A 24,117-nucleotide genomic window follows, 5' to 3' on the forward strand; every position below is an offset into this window, starting at 1 on the left:
CTTTAAGAATTTACATGTGAAAATAGTGATAATACTTTTTAATAACAATCTTATAATAACATTTTAAATAATAATCTTAATTATTTTATAATATTTTAATAATAAAATGTTATATTTTAGATTTGATATACTGTGGGGTGAAGAACATGGATTCTTGATCAGACTGCCTGGGTTTAAATCCAACCTCTAAAGCCAAGTAGCTGTGTGTACATGGTCAAGTTATTTACCTTGCCAATACTTTCATTTCCTCATTAAACAAATGAGGATAATGATGCATATATAACTCAGAGGATTACGTGAGAATTAAATGTGTTAATAAGTCTAGAGCATCTAGAAAAGTGCCAGGCATGGAGTAAATGCTGCATATAGTTTGCTATTATCATCTTTAAGAATATTTACTACCTCTTTCATCACTATTTTGATTTTTAGTTAATAATTCCCCCTACTGTTCATGGGATCATCCACATTCCTTCATGCACTCCATTAAGTATTTTATTTAGCACTTAGCATACCCTAATAACTATACTAGACTGTAGTATAATCATTACCCTAACCTTGACTCATTCAGATGCAAACCCATAAATTACAATGTCTTGGGGCAAGTGCTAAGATGTCACCAGGAATAGCATGACTTAGTCCCCTTAATTCTTCATCTCTGACATTCATTGATTTTCTCTCTGTCTCCAACCTTCTACATCCAACAAATATTCATGTAACAAAAATGTCACAAGCTATCCCGCAGGTGTGGCTCAGTGATTGAGCGTCGACACATGAACCAGGAGGTCACAGTTCGATTCCGGTCAGGGCACATGCCCAAGTTTCAGGCTTGATCACCAGTAGGGGGCATGCAGGAGGAAGCTGATCATTGATTCTTTCTCATCATTGATGTTTCTATCTCTCTCTTCCTCTCCCTTCCTTTCTCTAAAATCAATAAAAACATTTTTTTAAATGTCACAAGCCCCTACATTTTGGCATATACTGCTTTAAGCATTTGGGATATAAACCAGTGAAAAAAACAGACCAAAAAAGAATCCCTATTCTTGGATCTTATATTTAAATAAGACATAGAAGACAGACAATATATAAACAAGTGAATTCTAAATGTTAGAAGGTTATAAGTACTTAGGAAAACAGAGCACAGTAAGAGGCCAGATTGTATGTGGATTACATTATAAATAGGGTTACTAGGGTGAACCTCACTGAGATGGTGAGATGTGAACAAAGAGTTGAAGTAGCTGCAGGAGGTAGTTCTCATGATACTTGAGTGATACAGGCAGAAGGACCAACTAAGGCAAAAGGAGCATGCCTGGAGCATCCCAGAAACAGCTAGATGAACAATGTTATTCAAGTGACAAGAGCAGCCAATACTCTCAAGGGAGAATAATAAGAGAGTAGGTCTGACAGGTAATAGAGTGGCTGGATAATTTTAGGCCTCAACAGCCACTGTGGTAACTTACTCTGAGTTGGAGGACCACAAGATGATTTTGAGCAGAAGATGGTAATTTACATTTTATTAGGATACCTGTGGCTGCTGTGGGAGGAATAACATGTAGAAGGGGAGAGGGAAGAAGGAGTAGGACTAGATAGGAGGTTACTACTGCAATATAGGTGAGATTATGGTGGCTCAGACCAGGCTGGTAGAAGTGGAAGGTGAAATGGTTAGATTGGGGAATATGTTTCTTTTAAGTTTATCTTTATTGATTTCAGAGAGGAAGGGAGAGGGAGAGAGAGAGATAGAAACATCAATGATGAGAGAGAATCATTGATTGACTGGCTCCTGCATGCCCCCTACTGGGGATCGTGCCCATAACCTGGGCATATGTCTTTGACTAGAATTGAACCTGGGATTCTTCAGTCTGCAGGCTGATGCTCTATCAACTGAGCCAAACTGGCTAGGGTGAGAAATATGTTTTAAAAGTGAAAATATGACTTGATGATGGCCTAGATGTGGGATGTAATAGTTGAGGTGTAAAAAGTGATGCCAGAGATTTTGGCCTGAGAGACTGGAAAAATGGACCATTGGGAGCAGGGGAAGATCAGGATTTCAGTTTGTGTGCTATTAAGTTTGAAATGACTCCTAGCAATCCCTGTGAAGATGTCAGGTAGTCAGTTAGATAGATGACTTTGGCACTCTAGAAGAACCCACATACAAGAGCAATCAGAACATAGATAATATTTAAAGCCATGAGATCATCAAAGACGGTGTAGACAGGACAGACTTTCAGCTCCAATTATTTATCTTACACAGGAAAGTCACTGCATTCCTATTTCAAATCTATGGACATACCTAGCAATAATGTAGGGTTTTGATGATAAAGCACTGAATTTATGATGAAACCTGCTGTCAGGGACTTGACTCTTGAATCCAAAAGCAAGTTCCCTCACCTCTCTGAGTCTGTTTCTTTAGCTGTAAAAAAAGGGCATAGTAGCACCTGCCTACCTCACACAGTGGATTGTAAAATGTTTTATAAATTGAAAAGCACTGCCCAGAAGTACAGAATATCCTTACCTATGTTGCCCAAGCTATATGGCAAGCTCTGTCCTTTGCCTCTTGGGCACTGCTCTCAGGCCTCTTGAGACATCACACCCTCCCCTAAAGGCTAGTCTCATGTTGTTTTTGCAAGGTTATAGGAGAAGGCCTGTGTTCTAGCCAAAGGACTTGGTGTGTTCCTCAGGATTCCTGTGGAGTTGGTAAGAATGTGGCCAATCAGCTTTTTGTTCTCGCCTGCCATTTCCTCCATTCCCATTATCTGGACACTGCAACCAAGAAGTCAGGATGGGAAACTGACTCACCACCAAACCACAGAACTTGCACTGGAGCAAATGGGGGTCAACACAAATGGAAATGAAGGAAGTGCCATTTCCCTAATTTACCAATGAAGACACTGTGGCTCAGAGAGCTGAAATTACTTGCTTGTGGTCACAAGGCAGTTAAATGGCAAAGCCTTAAGGTTTGCTTGCCATTGTATTGATAAAGACCTTGCAGTTTTTACCCAGAGGAACGCCATAGGCCCTTTAAGTTGGGCAACAGCTGACCATGTATCTTTGATTACTCATCAGAAAATACAAAAAAATCTGCAAGATGCTTATTAGCTGGCAATAACTGGTATGGATTTTCAGTCTTAGAAAAAAATAATTCAGTCTACACTCCAGAGTGTCCTTCTTCTTTTATGGTTGCTGGGTGGGGAGCAGATTGTGGTGGGGTGGAGGGCAGCATGGCTATCCTATCCACAGAATGAGGTTTCAGAGACACAATATTGCCTATCTCTTGACCAGAGACCAACAGAAATAACTGCCTTCAGGGCTGAGATGTCATACTGAGATTTCAGATGAAAGCACAGGTCAGGAAGTCGTGTGTGCGCACGCACAGGAGCACACATATGTACATGTGCTCCAATGTGCACACATGCTCAGCAGAGTGGGGAACAAGTGGAATCATATATTGAGTTAAATGTATATGTCAGTAGATTTGTTATACTTAGAAGTAAAAGATATTTTCCATGTTTAAATTACCTCCGCTTTTCCAACTTGATGTGATCTTGAAAGCAACAAAAGCAACTTTTTCTTCTATTAAGTTTAATTTCCAAGATGTAGTGGGTACACTGTAGAATCCTTTAAAAGTTGCAGCAAATTCCATAAGAATAGAATACAATGTGATCTATTCTAACATCAGGTTTGAAAAGCAATGTAAACCTTGCTTTGCTTTTTTTATTTAATGTCATTTTAGAGAGGTGAGACACCCTACACAGTCAAGCCTGTGAGATGGCCTCCAGAATAAATTAATCATCAATGTCTAATTAATAAATTAATCACCAGTCTATTGGCCTGTTACTTTTCATATAAGTAGCTGATGAAATTACTTATATTAAAGGAAAGGAAATATACAAATGATTTTGTCTTGAAAAGCCTAGAAAAATTGACCAATCAACTAAGAACAGAATATTTTTCTTTTTTGACAGGGGAGGCATGTGATAATTTCCCAATTTCCCAACCCAGGATCTGTACTAACAATTTTACTTTTTAGCACTCTAACTTAAAATCTGGCCATAAATTCCTAGAATGGTACACATTTTTAAAAAGTATTAACAAAGATAGATAATAAAGATAAATTACAGAGTTGAGATTGGTTTTAATCTTTCTTTAATTATATTCCTTGTGATTATGGGAGGTAGGGTAGTACTGTGGAATTAGGGACCCCTGCTTGATCCCTAATACTGCCTTTATTTGTTGTGTCAGCTTGAGCAAGTAGCTTGACCTCTCTGAACTTCAGTTTCCTTCTCTGAAAATGGCGATGGTCTACTTGCTAAAGTAGTAGTAAGGATCACACCATGTGAAGCCATTATCCAACTGCCTGAAATAGAGTAGGTCCTCAGTTATGGTAGCTACTGTTAACATCCTTATTGCCAATTCTTTGGAGAGAATTCAACCCCATACCCTGTCAGTTCTTAAATGCTTAATTAATCCTATATAATAAAAGCCTAATATGCTAAGTGTCCAATCGTCCGGTTACTGGTCGACTGTTCAACCAATCAAAATGTAACATGCTAATGATATGCTAAAGCCCCTCAACCACTCGCTATGATGTGCACTGACCACCAGGGGGCAGATGCTCCAACTGTTAGGTTAGCTTGCTGCTAGGATCCAGTCAATGGGGACTGAGTGAGACAGGCCGGACATGCCTTGGGGCCCTCCCAAGGTCCATTCCTGGCCCGATCATGCACTGGTGGGGTCCCTGGGGTCCCTGGGGTCCCTGGGCCTGGTCTGTGCCCTCTCACAATCCGGGACCCCTTAGGGGATGTCAGAGAGCTGGTTTTGGCCTGATCTCGCAGGACACTCCCCTCAGAAGGGCGCCAGATGCAAGGCTCATGGCTGGCGAGCACTGCTGCTGCAGCATGAGCCTCTCCCCGATCGGGACCCCACCCATGCATGAATTTGGTCACTGGGCCTCTAGTATCAAATAATATTATAAACCAAAAATTTCCAACCTGACTGTTTCCAATAGGTATCTCTGTTCCATTCATACCTGGCCCTGTGTCCTCCCCTCCTATTATTCTTAGTACAGAGGCTAGAGTGATCTTGTAAAACTTTTCTGCCCAAAATCCTGCCAAAGTTCCCATATGATGAAAGTAAAACCACAAGTCCTTACAAGGTTCTCTAAGGTCCTCTCCAAAGAGATGCCTCATGACTTCTGCAACCTCACCTCCTGCTATTCTCTTTTCTCTATCTCACTCATCTCATGAGGTTGCACTCATCTCCTCCAGGCTGTTCTCCAAATAGGCTAGGCATATACCTGCACCAAGGCTTTTGTACTTCTCATTCCCTCTTCCTGGAATCATCTTTCCCCAAATAGCCACTAGGTAAGTGTGCATTCTTGTTTCCCTGAGGACTCTGCTTAAACACTATTTTATCTGTCATGCCTTCCTTAGCCATCTAGGACAATAACATCTCCCACCCCAGACTTCTCTATACTCCTCCTTGGATTTACTTATCACCATTGTAACTTATCTTCTGACACTCTATCCAGTCTTGCTGCTTATTTGTCTCTTGCCTTCCCCCACCAACAGTGTATAAACGCCTTGAGGATAGGCACTTCTGTCTTTATTGTTCTATGCTGAATGCCTAGAACAGAGCCTGGCCCATGGTAGGGCTGAAATATACATTTGTTGGATAAATAGTTAGGAAAATAACCAAATAAATTACTAACCTTTCATAAAAGTACAACTATCATTTTTAACAATGTGGAAGTGATATCTCAGAAATGAACCTGAAGGTATCCAAGATAGAAGCAGACTAGGTTGAGGTTGCACTCACCTACTCCCAGAATCATACTGGAATTACAACTAAAATATAGAACAATCAACCTGAATAACCAACTGAAGACTAATTGAAGAGAAGTCTTATAATGAAAAATTTATAGAAGAAGCTATTTTAAGGCAGGTAGGAAGGGCAGAGAAGGAAAAAGGGCTGGCCCCATTCCCATGGGAAGTGGCTGAGATCTTAGAGGGATATCATAGCTGCAATGTTCCCATTGAGAAGTATTGGGTTTCAACCCCACACCAGGTTCCCCAGCCCATAGCACAATAGCCCAGAAGATACACCCACATAACATTTGGCTGTGAAAATCAGTGGGGATTCTGTCTGCCAGAAAGAGATGGGAGTCTCCTAGAGACATAGGCTCCCTCCTAAAGGGCCAATACATAAAATCTCACTCACAGCCACTCATTCTGGGCTCTAGTGGAGGGAGAGTAGAGCAGACTGGAGTCCTGGGAGGACAGAATGGTGTCTGTGGCTCTGGGGAGTGAGCTGAGGGGACAGCCAGAATCCCTGTGCTAAGTCCCTCTCTTGCACCACAGATGCCATATTTCTTGGATGGAACACCCCCTTTCTTAAGGCATCAGCCCAGGGTAATACAGTAGCCCCACCCTTTGGACTCCCCGTTGCCCCATACTGCGGAGTTCACACACACTGTTGAGGAGTCGACTTCCTGGGTCAGGATGTGGAGATCTGGGCAAAATCAGTGGATGTCAGTTACTGAGTGGTATGGAACTATTTTGCTCACTTTCTCGTGAACCTGACTGGTGCCTCCCCCTCATAAAGCATCCTCTAGCCCACCCTCTGAGGTCTGGGCAGAATCCAAGATAGACTTTTGTGTGGCTCTGGGGCAATAAGAACTCTTACTACCTTCTCCCAAGTCTGACCAACACCTCCCTCATGTGGGAGATCCACTAGTCCTACCCTACCCACTCCTCATGGTCCCACCCTGTTGAGCTCCTACTCCTTGCAGAATCTTGGACATACAGAGTTGTGTGGCTCTTGGGCAGAAGCCATTTTTCACTTACATGACAAACAAGTATAGAGCCCTCCCTTCTCATGGCCAAATCTTGATTTTCTTGGCCTTGATAAACTCTGTTAGAATCATTTTGATGACTTCTGAGGCCCCACCCTACCACAATGTTCTGTGGGTGCTCGGCAGGTAGCAGCTAGACTTGGTATACCCTGGGACATTTGCTGAGTGACTTCAGATACAGCACTGATACTGAGTCTGAACCTGTATCAGTCTGGTGAACACTACTGGCCCCTACCTGGTGACTCACAGAGAACCAACATCATGCAAATTGAGTACCTCCAGGCAGCCAGCAGGTGGAAGAGGGAGGATATCAGGGTGACTTGGGACTTTTTCTGAACTGCCCCTGGGCATGGTGCTGATAAAAGTTGGAATTCATGTGCAGCTTAGTCCTTCCCATGCACTGCCAGGCCCAGCCGAGGCAACCACAATATGGATTGCTTTGTAACTCCAAACAGGTTGGTCAGGGCCAGTCAATACTAGACGAAAACAAAAATAAATTATTTATCATATCTCTAACAGGAATAGGAATTTCTAAATTTAGAAATTATTAAAGAGCTAATTTATAATATTAATAAATTTTATTGTATACATATTAAAAACTCCTATAAAACAACTAAACCATTTAATCATTCCATAATCAAACTTAAAAGGCAATTTGAAAACAGATTAAAATATTTATAATAGCAAAACAAATAAAACAAAGGATCCTTATCTTTAACATAAATCACTCACATAAATCTATAAAGAAAATACTATCACTCAAAAACATGGACAAAATACTGAACAAAATATTCATTGAATAAGACTATATTTCAATAAATGTGCTAGGCACTAAGAAATGTAAAGTATATAAGAACTAATCTGCCTCTTGACATGCTTGAAATCTACAGGGGGTAAAGATTAAAACAGCAACACAACTAAGTGTTATCATTGCTATGATAGAATGAGGTAGAAGTGGAACACAAGGAAGGTAGTAGTCAATTTTACCAGATGAGGAGAATAAAGTTCATAGCAGAAGTGACTCTTGACCTAATTTTGAAAGATGAGTAGATGATCCCCAGCCGGGCAGGAGATGCTATATAAGAAAGAGACCAACTTAAGTAGACACAGAGACATGATGTGTATGTGTGTGTGTGTGTGTGTGTGTGTGTGTGTGTGTGTGTGTTATGTTGGATAGTGATGAGACTTTTATCTGGAGCCATTGAAGCTGTACTTATAGGTCATAATATGGCAGACCTTACTCTTTATCTTCTAGGAAATGGAAAGTCCAAGAGTTTTAAGCAAGCAATGCTGTAAACACTCTGACTTCAGGAGAAAGAATACATTAGAGTGCAGCAATATAGAAGTTCCTGAGACCAGTAGAGGTTGTTAAATCATATCAGGCTAATTTAAGACAATAGCACTTGGGAAGACGAAAGGTATAATTCAAAATATGCTTAAGACAATCCATAAAAGAAATCCAAGTGGCTAATATGAAAAACAAGTAAAACTTCATCAGTAATCAAGGAACTATAATTTAAAAATTTAAAAGATACCACTTTCAAGCTAGGACATATATGAAAATATTTTAAATATGACAATATTCAATACTAACAATGTTGAGGTTAAACTTACTTTTATACATTGTTTTATTAACCACCTAAGTGTTAAATAATATGAAAATGATTATGTTAACTGGATGGAATATTATATGCAACTATTACTCAGATACTTCTGAAAACTTTGTAATAATGTGGGTAAATTATTATGACATAAACATTTACAATCATGCATATGATCAACAAACACTTATTGATCACTTATTGCACCAGCCACTGGGTAAAGGCTGATTGTACATCAGTGAAATTTATATAATAATCCCCATCCTCATGAAATTTAGTCTCTAGTGGATGAACAACAGAACAAATAATTTATATAAACAAACAAATATTGGTGAGGAATGCTAGGAAGAAGAAACCATGGTGCCATGATTGAGAATAAAAGGTAGTACAGTATCAACATACCAAGATAAAGCAGCCATGGAATATCTCTGAAATAAGATTTTAGCAGAGATTTGGGGATGAAAAAGAGATAGCCATATGAAGACCAGGAGAATAGCAGTCAAGACAGAGGAAAAAGGCAGTGCAAAGGCACTGAGAATGAAAAACATAGGGTGTGTTTGATTAATTGATCATTTGTTTTTTTTAAATATATTTTATTGATTTTTTACAGAGAGGAAGAGAGAGGGATTGAGAGTTAGAAACATCGATGAGAGAGAAACATCGATCAGCTGCCTCTTGCACACCCCCTACTGGGGATGTGCCTGCAAACAAGGTACATGCCCTTGACCGGAATCGAACCTGGGACCCTTGAGTCCGCAGGCCTACACTCTATCCACTGAGCCAAACCGGTTTCGGCTAATTGATCATTTGGACTCGGAAGTAGTGAGAGAGTAATAGGAATGGTAGGAGGTGAAAACAGAGAGGTGGGCAGAGGCTTGGCCATGCAACATCTGATTTTAGGTCCTAGCAGAAAATATTAGCTCTATTTTAAGTGCAATGGAAAGATATTTCTATTTGCATTTTAAAGTAAAAAATACATCTACATGGTTCGAAATTCCAAACAATATAAAAAAGGGTTTACTGTGATGAATCTTATTATCACTGTACCTTTCTACTTAATATTTTTCTCTACTCGTCCATAAGTAACCATTTTCATGAGTTTCTTATGAATCCTTTCAGAGTTTGGATGCAGATATAAATATATATTACTAGAGGCCCAGTGCACAAAATTTGTGCACTGGGGGGTGTCCCTCAGCCCAGCCTGCACCCTCTCCAATCTGGGACCCCTCAGGGGATATCTGACTGTGGTTTAGTCCCAAACCCAACTGCCCTCCCCTGCTGGCGTGGTAACCCCCAAATGTCCTCCCCTGCTGGCCCGGTAATCCCCAAATGCCCACTCCTGGTGGCCTGGTTCCTCCCCAACTGCCCTCCCCTGCAGGCCTGGTCGCCCCCAACTGCCCTCCCCTGCAGGCCTGGTCACCCCCAACTGCCCTCCCCTGCAGGCCTCGTTGCCCCTAACTGCCCTCTCCTGCTTGTATGATCTTCCACAACTACCCTCCCCTGCTGGCCATCTGTGGCAGCCATCTTTGACCACATGGGGGCGGCCATCTTGTGCGAGGGCATATTACCTCTTTATTATATAGGATTGTTTTATATCTATAAAATATGCCATAAGTTAAATACCATATATATTACTCTACACATTAATTTTTAAAACTTATTAATAGATCTTAAAGCTCTTTCCATTTCATTGCATGGCTGCCTTCTTCATTCAATTTTATAGTTATACTAGAGGCCCAGTGCACAAAATTTGTACATGAGTAGTGTCCCTAGACCTGGCCAGTGATCAGGGCTGATCAGGGCTTTCCAGCTGTTGGCCAGGGCCTTCCTTCTGGTTGCCAGCCTGGGCCTCCCTTCCCTGGCTGCCAGCTGTTGGCCAGGGCCTCCCTTCCCCAGCTGCTGGCTGTTGGCCAGGGTCCCTCTTCCCTGGCTGTCAGCTGCCAGCTGCCAGCCGGGGCCTCCCTTCATTCCACACTGCTCTCTGGTGGTCAGCATACATCATAGCAAGCAATAGGTCTCCCAGTGGAACTCACGCGGGGATAATTTGCATATTAGGCTTTATATATATAAAGATGGTATTATATCATGTAATTGTATCACAATTTGTTTAACCAGTCAATTGTTAGATATTTAAAAATTTTTATCACATAATATGATTTATCTTTTAGAAAGATGATTATGGATGCTGTATAGAAAATGAGTTGGAGATGGAAAAAGTAAGAGACTATTGTCATAGCCAGTTAAAAGAGGACACTTGCTATACCCAAGGGATAGCAATGGAGAAATAAGAAGAGGATCCATACAAGATATAATGTAAGGAAGAATAGTCAGGACTTGGTGATGTGTTAAATGTGAGAGGTAAGGGCAAAGGGGGCATGAAGGATAACTCCTTAATTTTTAGATTGAGCTACTGGTAGAGCATGGTACCCTTTGCTGAAATGGGAAAGATTGGAGAAGCCAAGTTTGGGAAGGGAAAGACAAGAATTCTGTATAGACCCTCTGGGTCTGAGATGCCTATGAAGCATTCAGGTCTAGATATCAAGTAGGCACCTGGATCAGTGAACCTATATCTTAAAGAAGTTTGTGCTAGAAAAAGAAAAATGTCAGATATTTGAATGTCAACTGTTTTTAAGTCATGGAAATGAGTTAAATCACTGAAATATAAATGCAAACTAAGAAAAAAAAGAGGAGGAAGACATTAGCTCTGCAGAATTCAATATTTGATGGTCAGATAAAGGAAGCTATGTTGACAAAGGACACTGAAAACAAGTGGGAGAGAAGATTATGGAAGTGAATATTTCAAGAAAGAAGTGATTGACTGTGTGAGCTGATGATAGGTAAAAACAGATGAGAACAAAAAAATGGTAAAAATAATATCAGAGTACAAGATTATAAACACCCTTAATCCTACCTAATAATAGACAAATATGCAAATTGACCATACCTTCGCTATGCCCACGATTGGCCAGGAGGCGCAGGGGGGCGGGACTTGGGGTGGCCGGGGTGGCTGATTGGGCGGGCAGAACGCTGAGCTCACGTCGCCAACTGCAGTGCGAGCTCAGATTCTGCACCATGGCTGTGCTGAGGCACAGAAGGGGCCTCTGGGGCAGGGACCCCACGTCCCGCTGCGTACCATCAAAAAGGGGGAGCTGGGTGCCTGTCTGCTCTGGCACCAGGCCTTTCAGAAGCCTCCCCCGCGCTGGAGGCTTCTGAAAGGCCTGGTGCACCAGTGGACAGGCACCCAGCTCTCCCGCGATCAAAAGCGAAAGCGTGGGAGCTGGATGCCTGTCCACTCCAGCACCAGAATGGTAGGTTAGGCCTAGGGGACCCTACACGTGCATGATTTAATCATGCACTGGGCCTCTAGTTATATATATATATATATATATATATATATATATATATATATATATATGTGTGTGTGTGTGTGTGTGTGTCTCTGTGTGTGCACGCTTATATACTGCACAGACACACATATACATATGTATACATATACAAATATTACCCACATATGGACACATATATGCACACATATACATATCTGTAATAATCTATATATAAAAGGCTAAATATGCAAAGTGTCCCCTCGTGAGTTTGACTGGGAGACGGGAGTTCTATCGCTTGCTATGATGAGTGCTGACCACCAGGGGGTAGCTGGCAGCCAGGGAAGGAAGGCCACAGCTGGCAGCCAGAAGGAAGGCCCTGCCCTGCCGGCAGCAGGAAGGCCCCGATCTGCCTGGATTGCCAGCCAGGCCTAGGGACCCTACCCATGCACAAATTTTGTGCACCGAGCCTCTAGTAAAAGCATAATATGCTAATTAGACTGGAGTTCCTTCCAAAAGACCTTCTGGATGAAGTCGGGGCTGCGAGGAAAGACTGGATCCTGGGTGCATGCCAGTGGCCAGTGGGAAGTCTGGGTCCCGGGTGCCAGAGGGAAGCCGGTGCCGGCAGCCTGGGGAAGGAAGGCCTACTCTTGCACGAATTTCATGCACCAGGCCTCTAGTGCATATACAATGATACATAGAAGTATCACTATGCATAGATAATAACTGAAAGGAAATATGCTAAAATATTGTCAATAGTCAACTTTCAAACATCATATTATCTTCCTTTATCCTTCAAAGATTATATCTTCCTTTGCCTCATATTTCTATATTTCCCCAGTTTGCTATAAAGGATATTTCTTTTTTTAAAGATATTTTATTGATTTTTTACAGAGAGGAGGGGAGAGGGATAGGAGAGTTAGAAACATCAATGAGAGAGGAACATCAATCAGCTGCTTCTTGCACACTCCCTACTGGGGATATGACTGCAACCAAGGTACATGCCCTTGACTGGAATCAAACCTGGGACCCTTCAGTCCACAGGCCGACACTCTGTCCACTGAGCCAAACCGGTTAGGGCTGGATATTTCTTTTATAATGGAAAATTGTGTTTAAAAATAAGAGATTTCTTAGCTGATCTTAATGTGGCCCTTAATTGGAAATAGAAAGTTAGTATGACTAAGGATCTGAAAATAGCTTCTTTTGGTAAATGAAACTTGTATCTTTTGGGAGGCTTCTCCTACAGATGGATACTATGCTGATGGAGTGCGGGGGCAAGAGAGGAGAGGTGTAATGTGGGGTAGGAAACCCTAGCCCTTCTTCTAATTTAATTAAAGGTAGAACTCTAAAGCCTTCTATTTGTTTTTCTGCTATAACTTGATCAAGTGTCACACTGCTGTGGCTCTGATCTTGAAATTGAAGCAGCCTGGAACAAATTCTCTCCAATGAAAGCAAGATAAGCTTTGAGAGTTCAACTTGAGCCCCTGCCTATTAGGAGCTGCTTCTAATATTTGCATGACACTAAACCCCTTGTCCATTGTGGCCCTCAGTAACTTGGCGAAACACCAAGTCCCAAGGATGTCCTCTTGAAATCAACAGCCCTAATCTACTCATAAATGTTAATCTTGCCCTTCTACCAGATACCACAATGGTTCCTGCCTTGACAAATCCAAGAAAATGTTCCCCCGAGTACACATCACTAGTAATCTATCCAGATGCTATAAGATGCATTTGGTTAGCACCCTGTTGAGATGGAACATTTATAAGCAAGTTCTGGTTTTAATACCCCAGGGTAATGACTACCAAATTTGATCAGAGCCTAGTTCTTTTTGGAAAGACAACAGATCTTACAAATCTCCACCCAAAGGTAAGCCATTACCAACACCCCAAACACCTATAAGACTCAATAAGAGGACAAGCACTGCCACTAAGTTGTGTTAGTGGCCTCACTTCTGCCACCCTCCCCCACCTCACACTTTCACAGGCACTGTCCCACAAAGTATCCAACTCATGTAAGTACCTGTGGTAGATAGATTAATGCCTCCTCTCCCAAGATATCTATGATCTAATTCCTGTAACCTATAAGTATGTTACCTTTACATGGCCAAATGAGGACACTTTAAAAATTACTTTTCAATTACAGTTTACAGTCAATATTTTTATATTAGATTCAGGTGTACAGGATAGTGGCTAGACTATCATATAGTTTATACAGTGCCCCCCCCCCAATATTTCAAGTACCCAGCTGGCATCGTACAAAGTCATTACAATATTATTGACTATATTCCCTATGCTGTACTTTACCTCCACAGGACTATTTTGTAACTACAAATTTGCACTTCTTAATCACTTCATGTTTTTTACCAAGCACCTTAACATCCCTCCTTCTGGCAACCATCAGAATGTTCTCTGTATCTATAAATCTGTTTCAATGTTGTTTGTTTCTTTATTGTGTTCAATAAATTCTACATATAAGTGAAATCATATAGTATTTGTTTTTCTTTTATCTATTTCACTTAGCATAATTCTCAGATCCATCCATGTGGTCACAAATGGTAATATTACATTCTTTTTTAAGGCTGACTAATATTCCATTGTACATATGTACCACACTGTTTTATCCACTTGTCTATTGATGGACACTTGATTTGCTTCCATATCTTGGCTATTGCAAATAATGTTGCAGTTAATATAGGGGTACATATATTCTTTTAAATTAATATTTTGGACTTCTTCAGATGTATACCCAGAAATGGAATAGATGGGTCATAAGGCAGTTCCATTTTTAACTTTTTGAAGAAACTCCATACTGTTTTCCACAGAGGTTGCACCAGTCTGCATTCCCACCAGCAGTGTACTAGGGTTCCCTTTTCTCCACATTCTCACCAGCACTTATCATTTGTTGATGATAGCCATTTTGATAGGTATGAGGTAATATCTCATTGTGGTTTTAATTTGCATTTCTCTGATGATTAGTGACATTGAACATATTTTCATATGTCTATTGGCCATATCTATGTCTTCTTTGTTGTAGTGTCTACTCAGGTCCTCTGTCCATTTTTCAGTTGTTTGTTTGTTTGCTTGGTGTTTTTTTTTTCGTCCACAACAGTATCCCCTTTATTGGCGTGAATCACAGTTATGAGGTCTTGTCCATCAGAAAGAAGCATCGTGTAGAAAACTACATACAGAGACACCAAAACACACACACCCCAGCCACCAGAGCACGTCCTCTCGCCCCGCAGACCCCTGCATGTGTCTTCAGTTTTGACCATCAGGGCTTCGGGAAAACATACATCGATCGACCCCCGGGGAGGCTGGGCTCTGGGCATTCCTTCACCCTCGGAAGCAATCGGACATGTAAACGCAGAGGGCAGGGCAGGCGTGGACAACACGACGCCTGGACGCCAGCCTCCGGGGCCGCCTGCCGTGTCCCCGGTGGGGGGGGGGGACCAGGGTCCTGTGGGCTCCTGTGACCCATGGGGACGGCGGCCCCTTGCTGCATCTGAGGCAGCCACGTGCTCACTCCTGTTGGAGAAGCTATGCGTATGGAGGAACAGATTGGCTTCTAGTCTAGTTCAAGTCACTGGTTAGGGTCATGTCAGAGCGATGACTAGCTGCAACTTTCTTTTAAAAGGGAAATGTAAAAAAATCCTCTCTTCTTTCCCCCCGTCCTTCCTTTCTCATTCTAAGTGCTCCAGCTGAACTCCAGCAAAGCCTGCCGGGCTTAGGAGTTCTGGGTCAGGTTCCAAGAGACCGAATGGCCCACAGAAAGGGACTCACCGCAGAGGCCACAGGCCTTCCCTGCACCTAAATTAGCGCAAGTGGCTCCGTCCACACGTCAACGAGGGGCTGGAGTTCTAGCGGTTGGCGGGTGTCCCGAATCTCTTAGAAAAATGAAGGCTCTAAACTGATCAACATGAATGTCATGGGGACCTGGAAACCATGGCAACTACTGTGCACTCGGAACACAGGTCTCCGTCCAAAGCTACAGCCTCTTCTTTTCACAGGGCTCACTGTGTGTCCACAGCTGTCGCAATTCCCCGATTCCTTCAATTTCAAAAAGTCAATCTTTGCAGAGAGGGAGAGAGAGAGAGAGAGAGAGAGAGAGAGAGAGAGAGAGAGAGAGACTAGCTGATCTTCTCCCCTCTGTCTGTGCCCCCAGCCCATTCAGGGTCTCCCTCAGGGAGGCCGGGGAAGGTATGTTTTTCCCAGGGCCACTGGGCCTTGGAGAGGAGGAGGTGGCTCTGTCCGCGATGCTCCAGTCCCAGGTTGGGAGGGACAGAGGAGAGGTGTCCCGGCCGCTCTGCTCCGTGTTGCCAGACGCACAGGCTCAGAGCCTTCTCCGTGGGTAGCTTGCTTCCGCAGGTGACTTCGGGGACCTGTCCTGGAGTCTGGTGAGAGCGACTGGAGGTCCGAGAGCAGAGACTTCCCTGAGCTGCAGTCCCACTCAGAGGCCAACCGGGAGTCCGTGGTCCCACTGACCCCTGGGAATTCCAAAAATAACACCAGCCTCCCCCTCGGAAGAAAAGGACAAATCGTTGTCTGATCAGAATCAGTCGGGGTAAGGAGATGAGAAGGAGAGAAAGCAAACAGGTTCTGACGGGAAGGAGGAGTCCGTGGTCCCGCGGAAGCCAGGAGTGTCCGTGTCCATGTCCTTGCGCAGCCTTTCCTGGGCTCGCAGGCAGCTCGGCGCTAGCCCAGGCCCACGTCCAGTGACATCATCACCACAAACCCCAGGATGGAGGCCCAGGACGCCAGCTTCCCGTTCCCACTGATCTGCGCCTCGGGGATGATGTCGTCCATGACCACGTAGACCATGGCGCCAGCAGCGAAGGCCAGAGCGTAGGGCAGGAGGGGCTCGGCCAGAACCATGGCAAAGGCCCCAAAGAGCCCGGCCAGGGGCTCCACCATGCCGCTCAGCTGCCCATACCAGAAGGCCCTCCAGGTGGAGAAGCCAGCCCCTCGCAGGGGGAGGCTGACCGCCAGACCCTCTGGGAAGTTCTGGATCCCGATGTCGATGGCCAAGTTCCTGGCGCTCTCGAAGGTGGCGGACGCCGTCTTCTCCACCGCTCTGAACCCGACGCCCACAGCGAGGCCCTCTGGGATGTTGTGGATGGTGATGGCCAGGATGAGCAGCGTGATCCTCCTCCAGCTGCTGCCGCTGGGCGGGGCCGAGGTCCCTGGAGCAGAAGCGGGGGCGGCGGGGCCCTCGGACTGGTTGGGGGCCGCCGCCCTCTTCCTCTGGTACGCCTTCCCATTCTCGCTCTTGTCTGGAAGGAGCCTAGCGCCCCCGATCCGGATGGACAGTTTGCTTGCAGGGAGGAGCAGCCTGGGGCTCTCGGCATCAGACTTCTTCATCCACACGGGGTCCAAGTTCAGGGCCAGGGCCGTGTGAGGGTCTTCCGCTGCGCCCAGCTGAGGCATCAGGGCGTCGGCCAGGTAGACGAACGCAGCACCGAGGGTGAAGCCCACGGCCACGGGGAGGAAGGCAAAGGCCCCGAAGTTCCCGGAGGACGTGGCCATCTCAACCACAGGGGCCAGGAGGGACCAGTAGGAGGCTGCCAACATGACCCCTGCAGCGAAGCCAAGACTTCCATCTAGGATCCGCCTCTGCAAATGAAAACAGGACTTTTCAGTTTCTAAGGAATAATTCCTGGGACGACAGGGAACCATAAACCCTAAGAGGGCCACGTGAATCAAGACCGGGCCACACCTGGACCTCTGTTTGGGTTTATTTGATATTGAGTTGTATGAGCTCTTTATATTTTTGGATATTAATACACACTCCTTTGAACACATTCCCCCATTTAATATTGATTTCAATTTCCTTACATGTGTTTTGGTTCCTTTTTTATATTGTCATTTTCTAATCTGTAATTTGCTAGACTTGCCTAAAAGTCCTGCTATGATATGTTCATTCACAGGAATTCAATATCTCTAGGAGCCAGTAACACCTGTATACTACACTGTATTTATATCATCATAATTTCTTCACATCTATTTTCTCTTACTAGACTACTTGTTATGCCCTCTAAGACAGGAGATAGGTAGTTTGTTAAAATCTACACATACCTTTAATTAAATTAGAAGATAACTTCAGGGTAGTTCAAAAGCCAGAATTGAACCCTAGGTCTTAACTTGTAAATTCTAAATATTTGCTACTTTGACACCATTTTCTAATAACTGCAAGACAGGCTGGAATTGAACAGCATCTATGGTTGGCTTAATGAAGTTTCAGGAAATAGGCTCATTAATGCAGCTTTAGAAGGAACTTTCATTTTATACATCACAAGACATGATTTTTACCATCCTTCAGCACTAGCATTAAAATCTTTTAGGTCTACCAAGATGCCAAGTCACAGAGTGTGTGGAAATCTAGAATTTCCTCTAATTACTTATAAAAAGCAATTGTCATCTTATCCTTTCTCAATATGGGACTGCAAAAGCATCTTCCTAACTGTGACTGGGAGCTGCACACTGTGGTCCCTTCTGTTTTGTGATTTAAGTAAATGTGTAATTAAGAAAAGAAAGAAGGGGTGGAAAGTTGAATCAAATGCTCCCTAATAGCAGATCACATTTTTTTCTCTGCTTAGAGTGACAATTATGGCATATGTATGCCACCTCATTGTTTTCTGTATGAATTAGAGAGAAAATAATCAAATTAGTGTAAATTTTTAGTAATTCAAAGACTTGAACAGATTTGTTTAAAATGTCAATCCAACTAGGCAGTCATTATTGGGAAGAAATGATAATAGTTATATTGTCATATTTTATATTTTATATCACACTTATGATCTTTTGAAAGGACTTTTATACTTATTTCTTATTTAAAGTTATTAAAAGCAAAACAATGATCCTGAGGATATTTCTTACCCTTGTTTCAAATTACAAGAAAACATTTTGACAGGATCTGATTCTGCACTTATATGACTTATGTCTCTCACCTCCCCCAAACCCAGCCCAGTTGGGACTCTGTTTTTATTTAACACTAGAGGCCCAGTGCACAAATTCATGCATGGGTGGGGTCTGACCAGCCCGGCCTCAATTGGGGCAGATTGGGGCTGGGCCTGTCAGGAGGAGACAGTGGGAGGTTGGGGGGAGGGACCATGGGCAATTGACCAATGGGCTCAGCCCCCGATTGGGGTGGGGGAGCCGATCTGGGATCAGCAGCTGGGGGAGGGACCATAGGAGGTTGGCCGGTAAGCCCCATCCCCAGATGGATGGGGGGAGGGGCCGAGGGTCAATCGGGGTGGTGAGGGCTGATCGGGGGTGGGGCCAGCCATGAGGGTGGGCCACAGGAGGTTGGCTTGCCAGCCCCACCCCCCAATTGGGTGGTTCGCTGGCTGCAGTGGGCATCATAGCAACTGGTCATTCAGGTGGTTCAGGCATTCAAGTTGCTGACTTTTTATATATAGAGATTTTATTATTTTGTTCAACATGAATTTTTTTTGTATTCATTTTTACTTTTTTCCATTACTGGACTTAAAATTATTAATTATTGATGGTTTGTTTGGATTTTTATTTTTTGAAACTTCTCAATTTTGTGCCTAGGGTGAGTGCCTCACCCACCTCACCCTAGCCTTGGCCTTGACTCTATGAGTAGTTTGGCAAGTAGCCTGAACTGAATAAACATTTATAAGTTGATCCAGGACATAGGCAAAAAAATCATACAATAACATGGGCAAATTCGTTGAAGGAGAGAAATGCTTGGGTGGGAAAGAAAATCACAGAGGGCCAGAAGCACCATCACCCAGACACAAATACATATGTTTCAGTAGCTAGGAGTGGATTCTTTTGTAACAGTAACATGCATTCCTGTGTTTTGTGTATCCTTACATGTAGAACTAGGGTTGTCTGGTAGCAGTCAATGGAGAAGAGGCTACAAAATGAAGAGAAAGAGTGACCACCTTCCCCCTGTGGCAATGGTTTCAGGATCTACCCTTCTACAGTTAGTCTGCTTTCTTGAGGTCCTTCAACACACTTCTCTTGATCTGTTCAGATCTTTGCTTATTTGGTGAAGCCACACCTCCACAACTGAGCAAGTACAATAGTTCCCTCCCCATATAGTGGTTTTAATTTCTGCAGTTTCAGTTTCCTGTGGTCAACCTCAGTCCAAAAATATTAAATGGAAAGTTCCAGAAATAAACAATTCCTGAGTTTTACGTTGTATGCTGTTCTAGATAGTGTGATTAAATCTCACACTGCCCCACTCAGTTGTGTCTGAGACATAAATCATCCTTTTGTACAATGTATCCACTCTGTAAACATTATCCAAACATTAGTTACTTAGCTATCTCAGTTATCAGATCAACTGTCATGCAGTCATGGTGCTTGTGTTCCAAAAAACCTTATTTTATTTAATAATGCCCCAAAGCACAAGAGTAGTGATGTTGGCAATTTGAGTATGTCAAAGAGAAACCATAAAGTGCTTCCTTTAAGTGAAAATGTATGTATGTATGTATAGGAAAAAAAAACTAGTATCTCTATATATAAAAGCCTAATATGCAAAGTGTCCCCTCGGGAGTTCGACTGGGAGACCAAGAGTTTGATCACTTGCTATGACATACACTGACCACCAGAGGGTTTCACGGAATGAAGGAAGGCCCAAGCAGGCAGCCTGCAACCAGCAGCTGGGGAAGGGAGGCCCTGGCCGTCTGCCAGCAGCCACTAGGGACCCTACCCTTGCACGAATTTTGTGCACTGGGACTCTATTATATAGATAATTTGGTACTATCTGCTGATTCAGGCATCCACTGGATGTGGGGTGTCTTGGAAGGTATATCCCATGGATGAGGGGGAATTGCTATACCTGTAGGATTTAGCTGTTATAGCTAGACAGGAACAGCCAAGTTCTTTTAGGATAGCCAATCTTCTATGCTGTAAAAGCTGCCTGATTGGAAAACATTAGGAACTGCCAAAAGTGCAAACTCAGACCACTAATATACACAACCAAAAACAGTAATGCAACCACTTTCTTCAGCAGAAATTTACTGGTTATTAATTAAACTTATGGTAGAAATAAGAGGCACACAGCATCAGCCTCCACACTGAGAAAAATTCCATAACATTTGAAAAGTAATGCACTTTATAGACAGAGAAAATATTATAAAATACTAAGAAATCTAGATAATCACTTAAAACCTATACCTGCAATGCCTCTCATGTATACCATGCTGAAATTCTAATTTTTATTTTGAATGCATAGAAATGTTACAGTTAAATTGATCAAAGCTCTTTTCTATGTTAGAGGACACTGTCAAAGATGTGGGGATGGAGCTTAATGTAATCGAAAGTACACAGAATTGAAGTAAAACAGATTTTGATCCAAGTACCAGGTCTGCCACTGACAATGTATATGGCATTGAGCTAGTTCCTACATTCTCCAAGCCTGTGCTTAATCATCTATAAAATGGGGATATTATCCACCTCATAAGGCTGCTAAAGATATTAAATGATATATCCTATGTAGGGCACAAATACTAGTCTTCTCCCACTCCTTAACCTTCATTTCCATCTACCAGCTAAAAGAAGCAAAGGTAAGCATGTGGTAAGATCTGTATCTGGAAGTTAAGGACAGTATGTTAAAAATAGTATATCATGTATATACAGTAATACAGTAAACATTTTATTAAATAAAATTTGAAGTCAGAAAAGAACTTTAAGTTGGAAAAGAAGTTTAAGTTGGAAAATAGTATCAAGCCTTCTGGTTTCAGATGACTGCCTGAGCATGCATATTTACTTTTCTGACTGGCAAGGATCCAATAAAATCACAGTAAAGATATACAGGCAGTCCTTGGGTTACGTGGGACTCGACATACGTCATTTCATGGTTAAGTCGCCATTTCCCATTTATTTATATAAAAAAAAAAGTTCCGTCATTTCAACGTATGTACATATGTGCTTTATGTTTTTATTATGTATTTATTTATTTATTATTTATTTACATCGCTTCTCGGCCTTTTGGCTAAGATCAAGTGTATTATTTATTTACCACAAGTAAAGGTCAGGAATTGTTATCTTTCTTTTAAATTTTTTTTACTGTTTCACTTCATTACTGCTGTGTATGTGCTCCATGTGAGTGACATGGGTGTTTATGTAGGTGGGTTCTGACTTACTACAAAAATCATGTTTCGTCGTGCTATAGGAACAGATCTCTGAGGTAACCTGAGGACATACTGTATTGGGAAGCAGCATAATGTATTGCTTAAGACCAAACTCCCTGATGACATCCATTATATATGGAAGAAGGCTCAAGGGAGGTGGCAGATACTTTCTTTGGCATAACCCTTGAGAGACTCTAAGCTCAGCAGGTACTAAGAGCAAAAATGGGCTGTGGGACAGTAATCAGGATGGTCATATTAGAGGACTGTGGGTGAATAACATAGCCAGCTGTCCTCTCACCCTCATCCATGTTCAGTCATGTGTCACTTAACAACAGGGATATGTTCTGAGAAATGTGGAATTAGGCAATTTCTTTATTGTATGAACATCATAGAGTACATTTACACAAACCTAGATAGTATAGCCTACTACATACCTAGGCTATATGTTATAGCCAATTGCCTTTAGGGTATTAGCCTACACAGCATGTTACCATACAAAATAACATGAGGTTAAATCAAGCCCGTGCAAAAATAATGCAATCAAGATATGTGGTAAATGGGAGATATATGAGACTGCTCCCAGTTAGGAGACTGTTATTAGAGTGTGATATGAGATATGATGAGACTTGAATGAGGATGGAACTATTATAAGGGTTGACAATTTATCAATCAATTCTGGGTATATTTTGGAAGAGGAGGAAATCGGAGATGTTATATAAAAGTGGAATATGGGTGCAAGCAAGTAGAAACCTGAGATGACTCCTAAGTTTTGGATTTGAGCAAATGATGGATAGAGGTGCCATTACTGGGAAGAGATGGAGAGATGGTTTTTCAGGCTGGAAATTAAGAGTTGTTTTGGATAGGTTAAGTTTTTTGAAAAAAAAATCAAAACTTATTTTATTTAACAACTAGAAGCCCAGTGCACGAAATTCGTGCACAGCGGGGGTTTTCCCTCAGCCCAGCCTGTACCCTCTCCAATCTGGGACTCCTGGAGGGATGTCCGACTGCCCGTTTAGGCCCGATCCCACCAGGATGGGATCGGGCCTAAACGGGCAGTCGGACATCCCTCTCACAATCCAGGACTGCTGGCTCCCAACTGCTTGCCTGCCTGCCTTCCTGATTGCCCTTAACCGCTTCTGCCTGCCAGCCTGATCACCCCCTAACCACTCTGCTACCAGCCTGTTTGCCCCCAACTTCCCTCCTCTGCCTGCCTGGTCACCCCTAACTGCCCTCTCCTGCATGGTTGATCACCTCCAACTGCCCTCTCTTGCAGGCCTGGTCCTTCTCAACTGCCCTCCTTTGCAGGCTGGGTGCCTCCCAACTGCCCTCTCCTGCTGGCCTTCTTGTGGTGGCCATCTTGTGTCCACATGGGGTCAGGATCTTTGACCACATGGGGGCAGCTATATTGTGTGTTGCAGTGATGATCAATCTGCATATTACTCTTTTATTAGATAGGATAGAGGCCTGATACAGGGGTGGGGGCCAGCTGGTTTGCCCTGAAGGGTGTCCCGGATCAGGTGGGGGCTCCTTGGGGTGTGGGGCGGCCTGAGCGAGGGGCCTGTGGTGGTTTGCAGGCCAGCCACGCCCCCTGGAAACCCAAGCAGAGGCCGGGGTATCTGGAATTTATTTTCCTTCTATAATTGAAACTTTGTAGCCTGGAGCGGAGCCAAGCCTGCTGCTCCCTCCGGGGCGGCAGCCATTTCTGTGGCAGTTAATTCACCTTCTACAATTGAAACTTTGTAGCCTTAAGCGGGTGAGCCCGGCCAGGGTGTGCGGAAAGCTTTGCTTCCCCTGTTGCCAGTGGCAACCCTGGCCTGCTCTCTCAAGCTCCATTCTGCCGCCATTTATTTGAATTTGTTTACCTTCTATAATTGAAACTTTGTAGCTTGAGTGGAGGCTTAGGCCTGCAACAGCTATGGAAAGCTTGGCTTCCTCTGTTACCTGGGAAACCTTGCTCTCTGTGGCTATAGCCATCTTGGATAGGGTTAATTTGCATACTCACCCTGATTGGCTGGTGAGCGTGGCTTGGCTGGTGGGCGTGGCTTATGTAGCGGAGTGATGGTTAATTTGCATATTACCATTTTATTAGAGAGGATGGCCCCAAAACACAAGAACAGTTATGTTGGCAATTTGAATATGTCAAAGAGAAGCCATAAAGTGATTCCTTTAAGTGAAAATGTATGTATGTATAGGAAAAAAAATCCTATATAATAAAAGCCTAATATGCTAAGTGCCCGGTTACC

The 24,117-nt window shown here is 43.1% G+C and overlaps 1 protein-coding gene across 1 annotated transcript; it reads right to left on the reverse strand.

Moving 5' to 3' along the window:
• Positions 1–16,120: 16,120 nt before the first annotated feature.
• Positions 16,121–17,339, reverse strand: LOC307095722 (zinc transporter ZIP11-like; the record flags this gene model as incomplete). The annotated part of the gene is made up of 1 exon (XM_079765198.1): positions 16,121–17,339. The coding sequence occupies one exon, from the start codon at positions 17,337–17,339 to the stop codon at positions 16,464–16,466; it is 876 nt and encodes a 291-aa protein (XP_079621324.1). The 3' UTR covers positions 16,121–16,463.
• Between the last annotated feature and the right edge of the window lie 6,778 nt (positions 17,340–24,117).

The sequence above is a fragment of the Cnephaeus nilssonii genome (assembly GCF_951640355.1).
Source record: "Cnephaeus nilssonii genome assembly, chromosome: X".
Lineage (NCBI taxonomy): Eukaryota > Metazoa > Chordata > Mammalia > Chiroptera > Vespertilionidae > Cnephaeus > Cnephaeus nilssonii.